General features: G+C 32.1%; 1 protein-coding gene across 1 annotated transcript in view; it reads right to left on the reverse strand.

Annotated features, from left to right (window-relative positions):
- LOC139482709 (uncharacterized) overlaps nucleotides 1-13,609 on the reverse strand; it is an 85,358-nt gene that overhangs the window by 22,392 nt on the left and 49,357 nt on the right. Inside the window, exons 9-11 of the mRNA XM_071266775.1 lie at nucleotides 7,779-7,854; nucleotides 3,202-3,444; nucleotides 1,459-1,944 (exon numbers count right to left, since the gene is read on the reverse strand). Of these exons, the coding sequence (XP_071122876.1) occupies nucleotides 1,459-1,944; nucleotides 3,202-3,444; nucleotides 7,779-7,854 (805 nt within the window). The remainder of the gene's footprint in view (nucleotides 1-1,458; nucleotides 1,945-3,201; nucleotides 3,445-7,778; nucleotides 7,855-13,609) is intronic.

The following is a 13,609-nucleotide window of genomic DNA, read 5'->3' on the forward strand; positions in this document are numbered from 1 at the left end:
GCACATACTAAATATAGTTATCCTATTACTTTTAATAAGAGAGAAATTAACAATACAAAAAAATCTCCACTCTTCTTTGAGTTGTCACTGAACCATGAAAATTAGGTCAAGGACAATAGACATGTGACAGAAGGAAACTTTGTAACATAAGGCATCTATATAAAATGTGTGACTCATCCGAGGCTACCACCTTCTAAAATATAAAGCTTTTAAGAAGTAAGTTAACGCCGCCCCCGCCGGATCACTAACCCTATGTTGAACTTTCATCGACAAACGTTGCAGGCTCGACAAAATTGTTTAATATAATTTCTCCCAGAACAAATTCAAGATTGAATTTTAAAAAATATGATGTTGTCTGACAATAAGTGCAGCACTCCGTTCATGCTTATGATAAAATCTATACTTCATATAATAAAATCATCAGCTCCTTTTTTGTGAGAATTCACTTATTTTTTTTGTCTATGCTTTAATTTCCGAAAAGAATTTAAACTTGGTATATTTAATAAATATTATTGCTTTCTGGGGATTCATTTATTTTCATGGGTATCAATTTTCGTGGATTGAAAAGAAAAAAAGACAATTCGTGGTATACGTAAATTCGCAGATCACTGATTAAAATAAAAACAGAGACTTCATTCGTGATATCCCTTTTGATTTAGGAGATCATATAATCTCCTTTGTTTGATCAATGATTAAAAAAAATCATTGAAAAGGTTTTGAATTGTCAAAATCCTCACTTGGCCATTCTAAGTGATTGTGTTCCTTGAAAACTTCAATTACAATCGTGGACAGAGACAACTAATAGTTTGTTTGTCTTACAATTTACAAATTTTTGTCAGAATTTTATGAGGCATTCAACTGTATGATTGATATATGATTGAACGCTTATTTCCCCTCATCACGGTATAATGAACAATCATATAAGTAAAAGGTGTGAAAATAAACAATTTTATCGTAATTAATCCTGTAAACTTTTAATCAAAGTAAACCAATCTATGACACGGTAATTAACAACTTGCATTTATTTTCATAATATATAATTGAACAAAATACCTTTATCTTCTTTCAATAAAACACGTGTTAATTTGAAATGTTTATCGCTAGTCAACACTATAAGAGAACTGCACAATATAACCGGAAATAAGCATCCGAATCCAAACACATTTCACGTGATAATTTTTCGTTGAATTCTTAAATTCAAGGTTCGCTGTGACCCCACAAAAGCCACGAAAATTGGTGAATCACAAATAAGAATGAATCCACAGTACTTCATATCAATGCTGCAAGATGCGAAACATACTGAGGTTAATATTGTAGTTTGTGACAAGCTAAAAGTGACAATGTAAATAAATTATGTAAACATTGAGGTTTGCTTAAATATTTAGAAAAGATATCACCTTGCTGTTATAAAAATGTATCCTGTTTGCATTATCTGTGTGTAATTAATATGCATATTACCTGCTGGCGTTGGTGTCATGTGCTGCCCTGGAAAACACATCACATCAGGGACCTGTTCATGCAAATCTTTGCTCCCATCAAATACTACAAGAAACAACGCCCGGAACGTCATGAAGGTCTGATGTGTTGTTAGATAAACATATTGTCCACCAAAGTCCCAGAAGATAAGACGCCCAACTTTCATCTTATACTTCCCACTTTTGAGGACTTTTTCCATTTTCCTTCTTATTTCCTCTTTAGTCATTCTTGTTCTCATTTTCTTTCCCATCTGTTTTACCGTGAGAGGCACATTGGAGGATTTCTCAGGTGGTAGAGATTGTGCTGCTGCCGACTTTTCTGAGGGCATAGAGGACAGTGTGGCTTTGGCATAACCAGTTGGACTTGTATCTGAAGCCTGATTGAACTTTTCAGTGAGTTCACTCTCCTCTTCTTTGAGGGAGGTCATTAACACTTTGTTGTATACAACATCCAGGGCGTTATAAGAGTCTGAAATTAAATTTAATACATCAGGCAAATCAAATCCAAAACAGCTACAGGATGTCAAAACCAAGTGAAGAATATAAGAAAAATTTGTAAGGGTTCCGCGGAACCCAGTGTCTCGCCTACTTTTGCTGTTAATCACACACTCATCAAAAATGATGAAAAAATCAATAAAATTATTCCTCTAGATACTATCTTTTGATTGTCAGAAGCTTCTGGCCAAGTTTGGTAAAAATCCAGGCTAGTTTAAGAATCTTAAAAATGTTTAAAATACTTTAACTGCAGACTATGTAATGTTAACTGGAAGAAAAACTAAGTCCATTTATAAGTAAAATATGGGAAAAATGGAATTATTTTTTTTCAAATTTACTCCTGGATACTATCTTCTGATCATAAACAAGCTTCTGTCCAAGTTTTTTACAATTCCAGGATAGCTTAAGAAAGTTATTAAAATTTTAAAAACTTTAACCACAGAGTGAATGTAAAGTTTCCTGGCAGAAAAAAAAAAGTCCATTTAAAAGTAAAATGCGGAAAAAATGGAATTTTATTTTTACAAAATTAACTTTTGGATACTATCTCCTGATCATAAACAAGCTTCTGGCCAAGTTTTGTACATTTCCAGGATAGTTTAAGATAGTTATTAAAATTTTAAAATCTTTAACCACAGAGTGAATGTAATGTTTCCTGGCAGAAAAAAACTAAGTCCATTTATAAGTAAAATACGGAAAAAATGGAATTTTATTTTTACAAAATTTACTTCTGGATACTATCTTATGAACATAAACAAGCTTCTGTCCAAGTTTCCTACAATTCAAGGATAGTTTAAGAAAGTTATTAAAATTTCAAAAACTTTAACCACAGAGTGAATATTTGTGGACGCCGCCGACGACGACGCCGACGGAATGTAGGATCGCTATGTCTCGCTTTTTCGACTAAAGTCGAAGGCTCGAAAAAAATCATAATTAAGATCAAAATTCAATCTTATCAAGTGTAACATTCACATAATGCTATTAATGTATTCTAAAGAGAGTCATGTTTTAACTGATGGATTGATGACATTATTGATTATCGAAAATAAATGTCAAATTATTCCATAATTTTAACATTAAAATTCAATTTGAATTAACTTGGTGCCTGAATAGAACTCACAAAACATATGGCTACAATGTAATGTGATTAAAATCAGTGCTATAGCATGTCTGCTGATAGGGAGGTCCACACAACAGCATGTGGTAAGATATTTCTAATTGTGTATTTTCTCACCTGGATCAATTAGAATCCACTCTTTCGTCTCAATGTCGAGGCCACAGCGACCTTCTACGAGAGAAATGCCGTCAGTCGGCTGTCGACCATCTAGTAGAATATCACCAGCTAACAGCTTCACAAGAGTAGACTTCCCAACGGAAAACTGGCCGGTTACCATGCATCTCATATCAAATGATTCATAGCTGCCCTTGCCTAATAAACGATTTAACATGGCAGACTGTTGCCCTTTTCCGATGGGATCTGAAAAAAAAAAAAGTTTGAAAGTTTAAATTTCATCGTGTTTGTGAAAAAAATGTATGCATACACACACTCAAAGATAATTTCTCCACTTTTTGTCTCTGACACTGGACAATGTTTCAATAAATTTATCGTAAATAATACTATTAGACAAGGATATATGTTTCTTATGATGCTGGAGATGTGTTATTTACAGCAATGACTTCTGACATATTTCCTATAAAGTCACAGTGGTCTTTAAATATCCTTAATTAGAAGTTTGCTGCCAACGCTCTCTCTGTCATTAAAATAATAAATGAGTATGTTAATGTTTTGATCCGTCAAAGTGTCGATATGTCAATGTGTTGATTTATCAGTCTATAAATGTTTTGATATGTCCATGTGTTAATGTATACGTTTGTTAATGTGTTGATATGTCAGTGTGTTAATGCCTTGATGTTTGAATCTGTTAATGTGTTGATATGTCAGTGTGTTAATGCCTTGGTGTTTGAATCTGTGAATGTGTTGATGTCAGTTAACTGCTAGTAGTCTGTTGTTATTTATGTATTATTGTAATTTTGTTTATTTTCTTTGGTGACATCTTTTGACATCAGACTCGGACTTCTCTTGAACTGAATTTTAATGTGCGTTCTTTTCCACATTGGTTAGAGGTATATGGGAGGGTTGAGATCTCACAAACATGTTTAACCCCGCCGCATTTTTGCGCCTGTCCCAAGTCAGCAGCCTCTGGCCTTTGTTAGTCTTGTATTATTTTAATTTTAGTTTCTTGTGTACAATTTGGAAATAAGTATGGCGTTTATTATCACTGAACTAGTATATATTTGTTTAGGGGCCAGCTGAAGGACGCCTCCGGGTGAGGGAATATCTCGCTACATTGAAACCTGTTGGTGAACTTCTGCTGTTGTTTTTTTATTGTTCGGGTTGTTGTCTCTTTGACACATTCCCCATTTCCATTCTCAATTTTATTTTTATGATATGTCAGTGTGTTAATGCCTTGATGTTTGAATCTGTTTATGTGTTGATCTGTCAGTGTGTTGATATGTCATTGTGTTAATGTTAAAGTCTTGTAATATGTCGATGTTAGTGTGCCAATGTACTATTGTGTAGATCTGTCATAGTGTCGATATTTCAATGTATTGAGTTTTGAGTCTGTTAATGTATAGAACTGTAATTTATAGATCGGTTAATGTATAGATCTGTTAATGTATAGATCTGTTAATGTATAGATCTGTTAATGTATAGATATGTTAATGTGTCAATATTTCAATGCATTGAGTTTTGAGTCTGTTAATGTATAGAACTGTTAATGTATAGATCTGTTAATGTATAGATCTGTTAATGTGTAATTATTTCAATGTGTTTATGTATGAGTCTGGTAATATGTGGATCTTTCAGTGTGTCGATGTATGAGTAAAAATGTTGACTTGTCAGTGTGTCGATGTGTCAATGTGTTGATGTTTGAGTCTGTAAATGTGTCTATATGTCAATCTGTGAATGGTTGAGGCTGTTAATGTGTTGATCTGTTGGTGTGTCGATACGTCATGTGTTGAATCTGTTATTGTGTTGATGTGTCAATGTGTTGATATGTCAACTTGTTGATGTTTGAGTCTGTTAATGTGTTGATTTGTCAGTGTGTCAATATGTTATTCTAATGCAATTTGTATGTAACAATTTTTTTCATTGGCTAAAAGTTGCCGTCAAATCTACAGTTGACCATGCGTAACTAAGGAGGGACAACCATTTTGAAATGATTGAATCAACAAATGTTCGATTACTACTATATAATCAAAATTAAAACAACATCTACCTTGAATTCGTCATTATAAACTTTTTTTATCCGATTTTGAAACGTACAGGTAACGTAATAACCTTCAGTTTGTAATTTTTCATTTGTATGACGTCACGTTTACCCATGACGTCTTTGCGCCAAAATCATTCATGAAGATTTGCGTTTTTTTTTTTATTTGTCAATTTTAGACATTTTTCAAAGTTTAATCGTATTATTTCTTTTTGAAATGCATTAGAATCTGAAAAACAGTACTGTAGTTGAAGAGTTGCCACCGTCAATTTTGATTTGACGGTCGCAAATCTCTGTTTTACTGTCTCTGCTACGCGTCGCCAGTAAAACTGCATTTGCGACCGTCAAATCTACAATTGACGGTGGCAACTCTTCAACTACAGTACTGTTATTCCTAAAATGTGTTGATGTTTATCTGTCAGTGTTTCAATATGTCAATAAGTTAAATCTATATGTCTATGTGTTGCTGTATGAGACTGTTAATGTGTTAATCTGGCAGTGTTATGCTGTAGAAGTCTGTTAATGTGTTGATCTGTCAGTGTGATGATGTATAAGTCTGTTAATGTGTTGATATGTCAGTGTTATGATGTACAAGTCTGTTAATGTGTTGATCTGTCAGTGTAATGATGTATACATCTGTTAATGTGTTGATCTGTCAGTGTGGTGATGTAGAAGTATGTTAATGTGTTGATCTGTCAGTGTTATGATGTAGAAGTCTGTTAATGGGTTGATCTGTCAGTGTGATGATGTAGAAATCTGTTAATATGTTGATCTGTCAGTGTTATGATGTATAAGTCTGTTAATATGTTGATCTGTCAGTATTATGATGTAGAATTCTGTTAATGTGTTGATCTGTCAGTGTGATAATGTAAAAGTCTGTTAATGTGTTGATATGTCAGTGTTATGATGTAGAAGTCTGTTAATGTGTTGTTCTGTTAGTGTGATGATGTGTAAGTCGGTTGATGTGTTGATCTGTCAGTGTTATGATGTAGAAGTCTGTTAATGTGTTGATCTGTCAGTGTTATGATGTAGAAGTCTGTAAATGTGTTGATCTGTCAGAATTATGATGTTTCGGTCTATTAATGTGTTAATCTGTCAGTGTTTAAATATGTCAATGTGTTGATATATAAATCTGTTTATGTGTTGACATGTCAATTTGACGATATGTTTATGTGTTGATGAATCCATCTGTTAATGTGTTGATGTATGAGCCTGTTTATGTGTCGATCTGTCAGTGTGTCGATATGTCAATGTGTTGATGTATAAATCTGGTAATGTGTTGCCTTTTTCAACTGATTTTTATAGTTCGTTCTTATGTTGTACCGTTACACAACTGTCCAATGTTAGGGGAGGTTTGGGACCCCGCTTACATGTTTAACCCCACCATATGCTGTATGTATATGCCTGTCCAAAGTCAGGATCCTGTAATTCAGTGGTTGTCGTTTGTTGATGTGTTACATATTTGTTTTTCGTTCATTTTTTTTGTACATAATTTAGGCTGTTAGTTTTCTCGTTTGAATTGAATTACATTTGTCACTTCAGGGCCTTTTATACCTGACTATGCGGTACGGGCTTTGCTTATTGTTGAAGGTTGTACAGTGATCTATAGTTGTTAATTTCTGTGTCATTTGGTCTCTTATGAAGAGATGTTTTATTGGCAATCATACCACATCTTGTTTTTTATATGATCTGTCAGTGTGTCAACATGGCAATATATCAATGTATGAGTATGCTTTTGTGTAGATCTCTCAATGTGTCAATGTGTGAAAAGCTTTAGAATTGTCAATGTGTCAATGTGTAAAAAGCTTTAGAATTGTCAATGTATCAATATGTCAATTTGTTAATGTGTCAACTGGTCATTGTGTCGATATGTTTATGTGTCAATGTTTGAATTTGATACCTCAATTTTGATATGCTGATCTGCCAATGTGTCAATTGATTAATATGTCCATTTGTTAATAGGTCAACTGGTCAATGTGTCTATCCGTTTATGTGTCAATGTATTAATTTGCCAAAAACTACTTATTCTGTAAAATCCAGTTGAGCCGATGGCTGAATTTGGTTGTCAACTGAACAGGTTGAAAATGTTATATACATCGGGTGAGAATGAATTTAAGGTTATTGTGATCTGTAATCAACAGGTTGAGGAAAGAACCGGTCCCACCCTCAGATAAATATTCCACAGTCCCTAAATTGGATGAGAATGAGAGAAGTTTATGTTAAGGTTAATATGATCTGTAATCAATCAATCTTCATCAATAGCCTACTTTACTTTTCCTATTAATGTTTTTTTTTTTTTTTAACATTATACAGGTTATATGCAGATATCAAGGTTTCTATATATTAGAAATAAGTAACAATACATCATTCATGTCATTCCAGCCAGTTTATATAATAATTAACATAGACAATTGCCTTGTGTGATGAACCAGTAGGAATGATAGTACCGCCATTGTTAGCAGACATCAAGGTCTCCGTAATTAGAAACAAGTAATTATTATTTCAGCCAGTATCTGAATAATTAATATTAGATGATTACCTCCAACTACTGGTGCTGCAGGTTCCTGTGAATGGTTGTCAGGAGTCAATTCTGGGGATGTCTTTGACATGGCAGTCTAAAAAAGAAAAACATGTAATAAACTAGTAGAGTAACCTTTCATTGTTAATTTCTGGGTCATTTGTTCTCTTGTGAAGAGTTGTCTCATTGCCAATCGATACCACATCTTATATCTATCCTAAAGTCCTATTTTTGCCACTGACAATAAAGATTGTAAGAACAATTTCAAACTTGCCCATAATGTTTGGAAATGCACAAGATCAAGAAATACACACGTCAGACAAATTATTCTGACAACCAGTCTTTATGGAGAAAGAGGGAATAAAAGACCACAGATATGGTTGTGTTACGGCGATTGGGATCATCAATCTGAATAACTAAAATAAGGGACAACAAATAAAATTTTACTAAAATTTTGTAATATTCTTTCTTTTTCAAATAATTTAGGTTTATGATTATTTATTTATTTCGATTTCGTTCAGAAGCAGCTATTGCCAAGTTAAAAACAGTAGTTTTATCAACCATAATCATAATGGAGAAAATACATAATTTCTTAAAGTATGTGTTACTATATTTGTTCTTATTTCTCCCATTGTTTAATTGCAAAAGAAAGGACAAATTCTGGTGTTAGGCTGTTTTCTGATTTTTGTGATACCATGTTTATTTCTTTAAAGGTGTCAGATCATTAATTCGAAATCCCTGTCAGAGCCTGTCTATTCCAACAATTTTTTCAACATTTACAGCTTTATAATATTTTTAACTTCATAGAAAGCAGGTGTTACTCTTAGTATACTGAATCGTACATGTATAATCTTTCTACCTGCCAATTATAATTCATGTTTAATGTCTTGTAGTAAAATACCAATAACCGAAGGTAACTACTAAACATAGCTCCTGGTTTTTCTGGAAATCTTAAATAAATATAGTATGGAGTGAATTAAAGGGAAACTTCGCAAAAAAAATCAAAAAATGATATTATGTTCATTCTGTATAAAAATGCACAAATTCATAGATATTAAAGTTTTATTCTGCTAGATAAGATTTCACCATCGATTTTAAATTTAGAGTATCAATTCTCTGTGGTCAGCCATTTTGTCACCTTGTCCGATTTTCACCCACGATATGTCTAAGGACCAAAACTACAGTAACCCGATGTAGTCGTAATTGTGTGCCGATATCTTGTCAATCGTACGGTTGTTTTATCCGACTAGTTAACTAAGTTGATACGGAAAATGTTCTTATCTTTTTTTTTTAATAACCATGATCGACGTCATGATCTGTTATTTTTAACAATAATGATAATATTGGAATTAGTTAAAAAGTAAAAATTTCACATCATAAATAAGTGTTCCGTGAAACTTGAATTGTTTTCGGAAATCTAATTAGTTCATAATTCTTTATGTAATAAACTTTATTCAAATATATTAGGATCTTCACTCCACTGATCACCCGCATGGCTTAAGGTATTACTCCCAAAGGTATTGTAGGGGGGGGTGTGTGGTGACAAGTCCAGGTATTCAAGCGATTTCCTGTCGAGCTTGCAAATTCATGCATCGTTTCACTTCTTAGGGTATTGATCAGTGTACACTGCCGATAACTTATAACTTTCCATTTTGAACTATTAGGTGTATAATATGCATCTCTATCTTGCGTGTCTGAAAGTGATATAATATACTAGTCATTACTAAACTCATACGCTTGTTTATGAAAAACATTTCTGGTGTAAAGAAAATTATTTATAAAAATATAAATAATACCTAAAAATAAACAACAGATTTGATGAAATAAAAATCTACATACATATTTTTTCCAAGGGTAAGTTTGGTAAAATGTAATTTATACTCGTTGGCAATGGTAAAGGACAAATCGGACCATACCAGCAATATTGATTTAAAAAAATGTACGCACTTGTCGACCATTCGTAAATACGCCTGGATAATAAGTTACGGAACTATAGCGCAAATTCAAATATATACATGTATACATTGTACATAAGAAAGAAACATACATTTTGTGTAAATTGGGGTAAAAGTTTTGTTAATAGACTAGTCCACGTATGCCAACAGTATGTAATCATCAAATGTCGAAAGACTATTGTATACCAAAAGAAGAAGAAGAAGTAGAGATTTAAATACAGGTCGATATATAAATTTCTTTGGCTCATCGAAGTTATGGACATTTATATATCAATAAGATTGTTCTCGAATAAAGGAAGAAATTCGTCATAATCACAATTGTTCCGACATGCATGTAATATGTACGCAACTGGACGTACACTAATAATCCCTAACGGATGTCGGGATTTATTTTCTTTCTTGATATTCAGTGACAGCAATTTAAAGTACAAACTGCTTGTCCGCTTTAGGGGTATTCTTGCCAGTTGAAACAGACTTATAATTACATTAAACAATAGGAAAAGATGACATTAAATTCGTTCTGGTTTTTTTTATACATCGTTGGTCAAATAGCTAAAGTATTATATATAGTTGGGCCCGATATAGTTACGGTGTGAGACGAAGACTATTTTGTTAAGGACATTCCCGATTATGTATAAATTTTGTTGATGTTTTTCACACGTGAAAAGCATATATGTTCGTAAATTTCGATTCCATTGCAAAAAGATTCTTAAATTTTCTGTCAATTTTTTAAAACATCTTTTTTCAAATATCTGAAGTATTCGAGCGTTGTGAGATTTGAAATATTTTGATGAGAACAGTAATTCCTAAATAGGTAATTAAACATAACTTTGGATGGACTAAATTATATAATTGCAATTGTTAATGATCTGTTTGAAATATTTAAGGCCGATCCTAATCAAAAATAGTATAATTTGTAGTTCATACACTCGTGATTAGAAGGCTATTTCTATTTATGAATTTATACTTCAATTAAAATTATTAAGTATTTTATCGTTACTGAATTAATCAAAAGTCATAATTCATTTAAAAGTGATCTTACCATGCTTATGCAAAGTATAAAAATATACAACAGCTATACAGTTATTGTGCGACCTTATTATTCCCGTTAATTAATTTTAATTAATTTTTTACATTTCTGTGTCTTAAACTTTGACTGACTCCCGTTTACAATTCATACGAAATGTTGTTCACAACTGCAATGCCAGTAAACCGTGACGCCTAGATTTCACTGAATGAGGATAAAAGGATTAGAATTACATTATGCTTTATCTTTTAATTACCTTGAGTTAACCTACGCATTCAACATTCTTTAGGTGTCACAAAACAATACACATTTTATTTCCACCGTACAAGCAAGTGAAAATGTTTGATGGAATGAAGTAAAAAGGTCAGAATACAAACATGTATTTTTAATACACTATTGATCATGTCAATTTCATATGTTTGTTTAAAGTATTTGTAGAAAAAAAAATCATAAAAATGTTCTATTGTATGAATTAATCTTATTATTAAAATTCGTTTTAAAATATCCACACGATCTAATTTTAAAAGTTGCATGGCTATTACTTATTTTTCGTTGGTTAATAGCTACACCAAAAGTCGTCGATGCGCTTTAAATCGCGTTATTAAATGGTTAACGATCAAGACTTAAATGAGATATTTTCACTCCCGGCATGCATCAAAGACTTAAACTACGTCACATAAGTCAGGAAGTTTCAAGAAATAAAATTAATAATTCCCAATTTTCTTCTTTATTAGATTTCATATCAAAATAAAACTTGGTGAATATGTTTTTTATGGTATTATGAACATAATAAGATGAAAAGTAAAAAATCGCGAATTATCCCTTTAATCATGTTAATCCTCAATTTTTAATGCAAACTCATTGGCAAGTAAATTATGTCTAAAAATGGTTTAAATATATTTCTCTTTCACAAAAAAATTTCATTTCTGCAAATTTGTTGGTTTAGTTTAAGTAATTATAAACAATGACATCAAAAGCACTATATTTTTTTTAGGGAAGGACTACTTTAGTATATAACTTTACATTCTAAATTGGAGTGAATGAATTGGTGGTCTGACATCTTTACCACATGTTTAATTGCCACAGTAATTGTTTTTCCTTCTAAGCCATATCACACGTGAGTAAAATTTACTGCACACGGCCTATTTAATGATGATGTGATTTATTTGTTTTTGTATGTAATTTAAAAAATATGTGCAGGAGAGTTAACGCTACTGAGTTTACTCATTTCATAGAAGTTTTATCTATGTAGGTGGCTTTGTCTACCCGCTACATACTGACAGCTTTAAAATCTATACACAGGTTGACAGCATACTCAACATTTTGTTAAGATGTGCTTTTTGTTTTAGTATATGTTTATTACATATTTGCATCAACATGTAAATCAACTTTTCCGCACAGAGATACACATTATGTATACATAAAAGGAGATGATGTGATGTATATACCTAGGAGATAGCCAGCTGATGACACAAAAAATAAGAGACATCCATCAGATGAGACACTGATTTCAAACATTTGTCTTTCGCATATGCCAACATCTATATTAGGCAACAAGCTTGGAATTGTCAACTTACCGGGTACATTGTTAACTGACAACAAATCCTACAATGACATTGAAAACAACAGGCAACCGTTTTATTGTAACTTGAATGTACCAAGTCTGTTGTGTCTCTAACAATTTGTCAACATATTTGTAAATATCTCTTATTAATTAAAGGGAAACTTCGCAAAAAAATCAAAAATTGATATTATGTCCATTCTATATAGAAATGCTCAAATTTATAGATATTAAAGTTTTATTCCGTTAGATAAGAGATCACCATCGATTTTAAATTTAGAGTATCAATTCTCTGCATTCCGCCATTTTGTCGTCTTCCCCGATTAAAAGTCCCGATATGTCTATAAACCACAAAGGACAAAAACTACAGTAACCGATGTAGTCGTAATTGCGTGTCAATATTTTGTCAATCGTACGATTGTTTTATCTGACAAATTAACTTGATACGGAAAATGTTCTTATTTTTTTTAAATGAACATGGTCTGTTGTTTTTAAACTGTTAATATTGGAATTAGGTAAAAAGTCAAAGTTGAAATCATATATATAAGTGTTCCGTGAAAATTGTTTTCGAAAATCTAATTTGTTCATAATTCTTTAAAGTAATAAACTGTTTTCAAATAAATTTTGATCTTCCCTCTTCTGATCACCAGCATGGCTAAAGGTATTACTTCCAAAGGTATTGTGAGGGGTGTGAGGTGACACGTCCAGGTATTCCAGCGATTTCCTGTCGGGCTTGCAAGTTCACGCATCGTTTCACTTCTGCAGGTATTGATCAGTGTACACGGCTGATAACATTTAGACTATCAGATGTATAATATACAACTCTGTCTTACTTGTCATTACCAAACTCATACGCTTGTTTATAAATAACATTTCTGGTGTAAAGAATATTATTCATAAAAATATAAATAATACCCAAAATATAAGATTTGATGAAATTAAAATCTATTTAAATATTTTTTCCAAGGGTGAATTTGGGAAAATGTAATATATACTCATTGTCAAAAGTGAAGGACAGATTGGAACATACCAGAAATATTGATTTAAAAAAATGTACGCACTTGCCGACGATTCGTTAATACGACTGGATAGAAAGTAACGGAACTATAGCGCAATTTAAAATATATACATGTATACATTGAACATAAGAAAAAAATATATATTTTGAATAAATAGGGGTAAAAGTGTTGTAAATAGACTAGTCCACGTATGCCAACAGTATGTAATCATCGAATGTCGATAGACTATTATAATAATATACCAGAAGAAGAAGAAGAGAACCAATTTGATTTAAATACAGGTCGATGTA

Source organism: Mytilus edulis, chromosome 7 (assembly GCF_963676685.1).
Source record: "Mytilus edulis chromosome 7, xbMytEdul2.2, whole genome shotgun sequence".
NCBI lineage: Eukaryota > Metazoa > Mollusca > Bivalvia > Mytilida > Mytilidae > Mytilus > Mytilus edulis.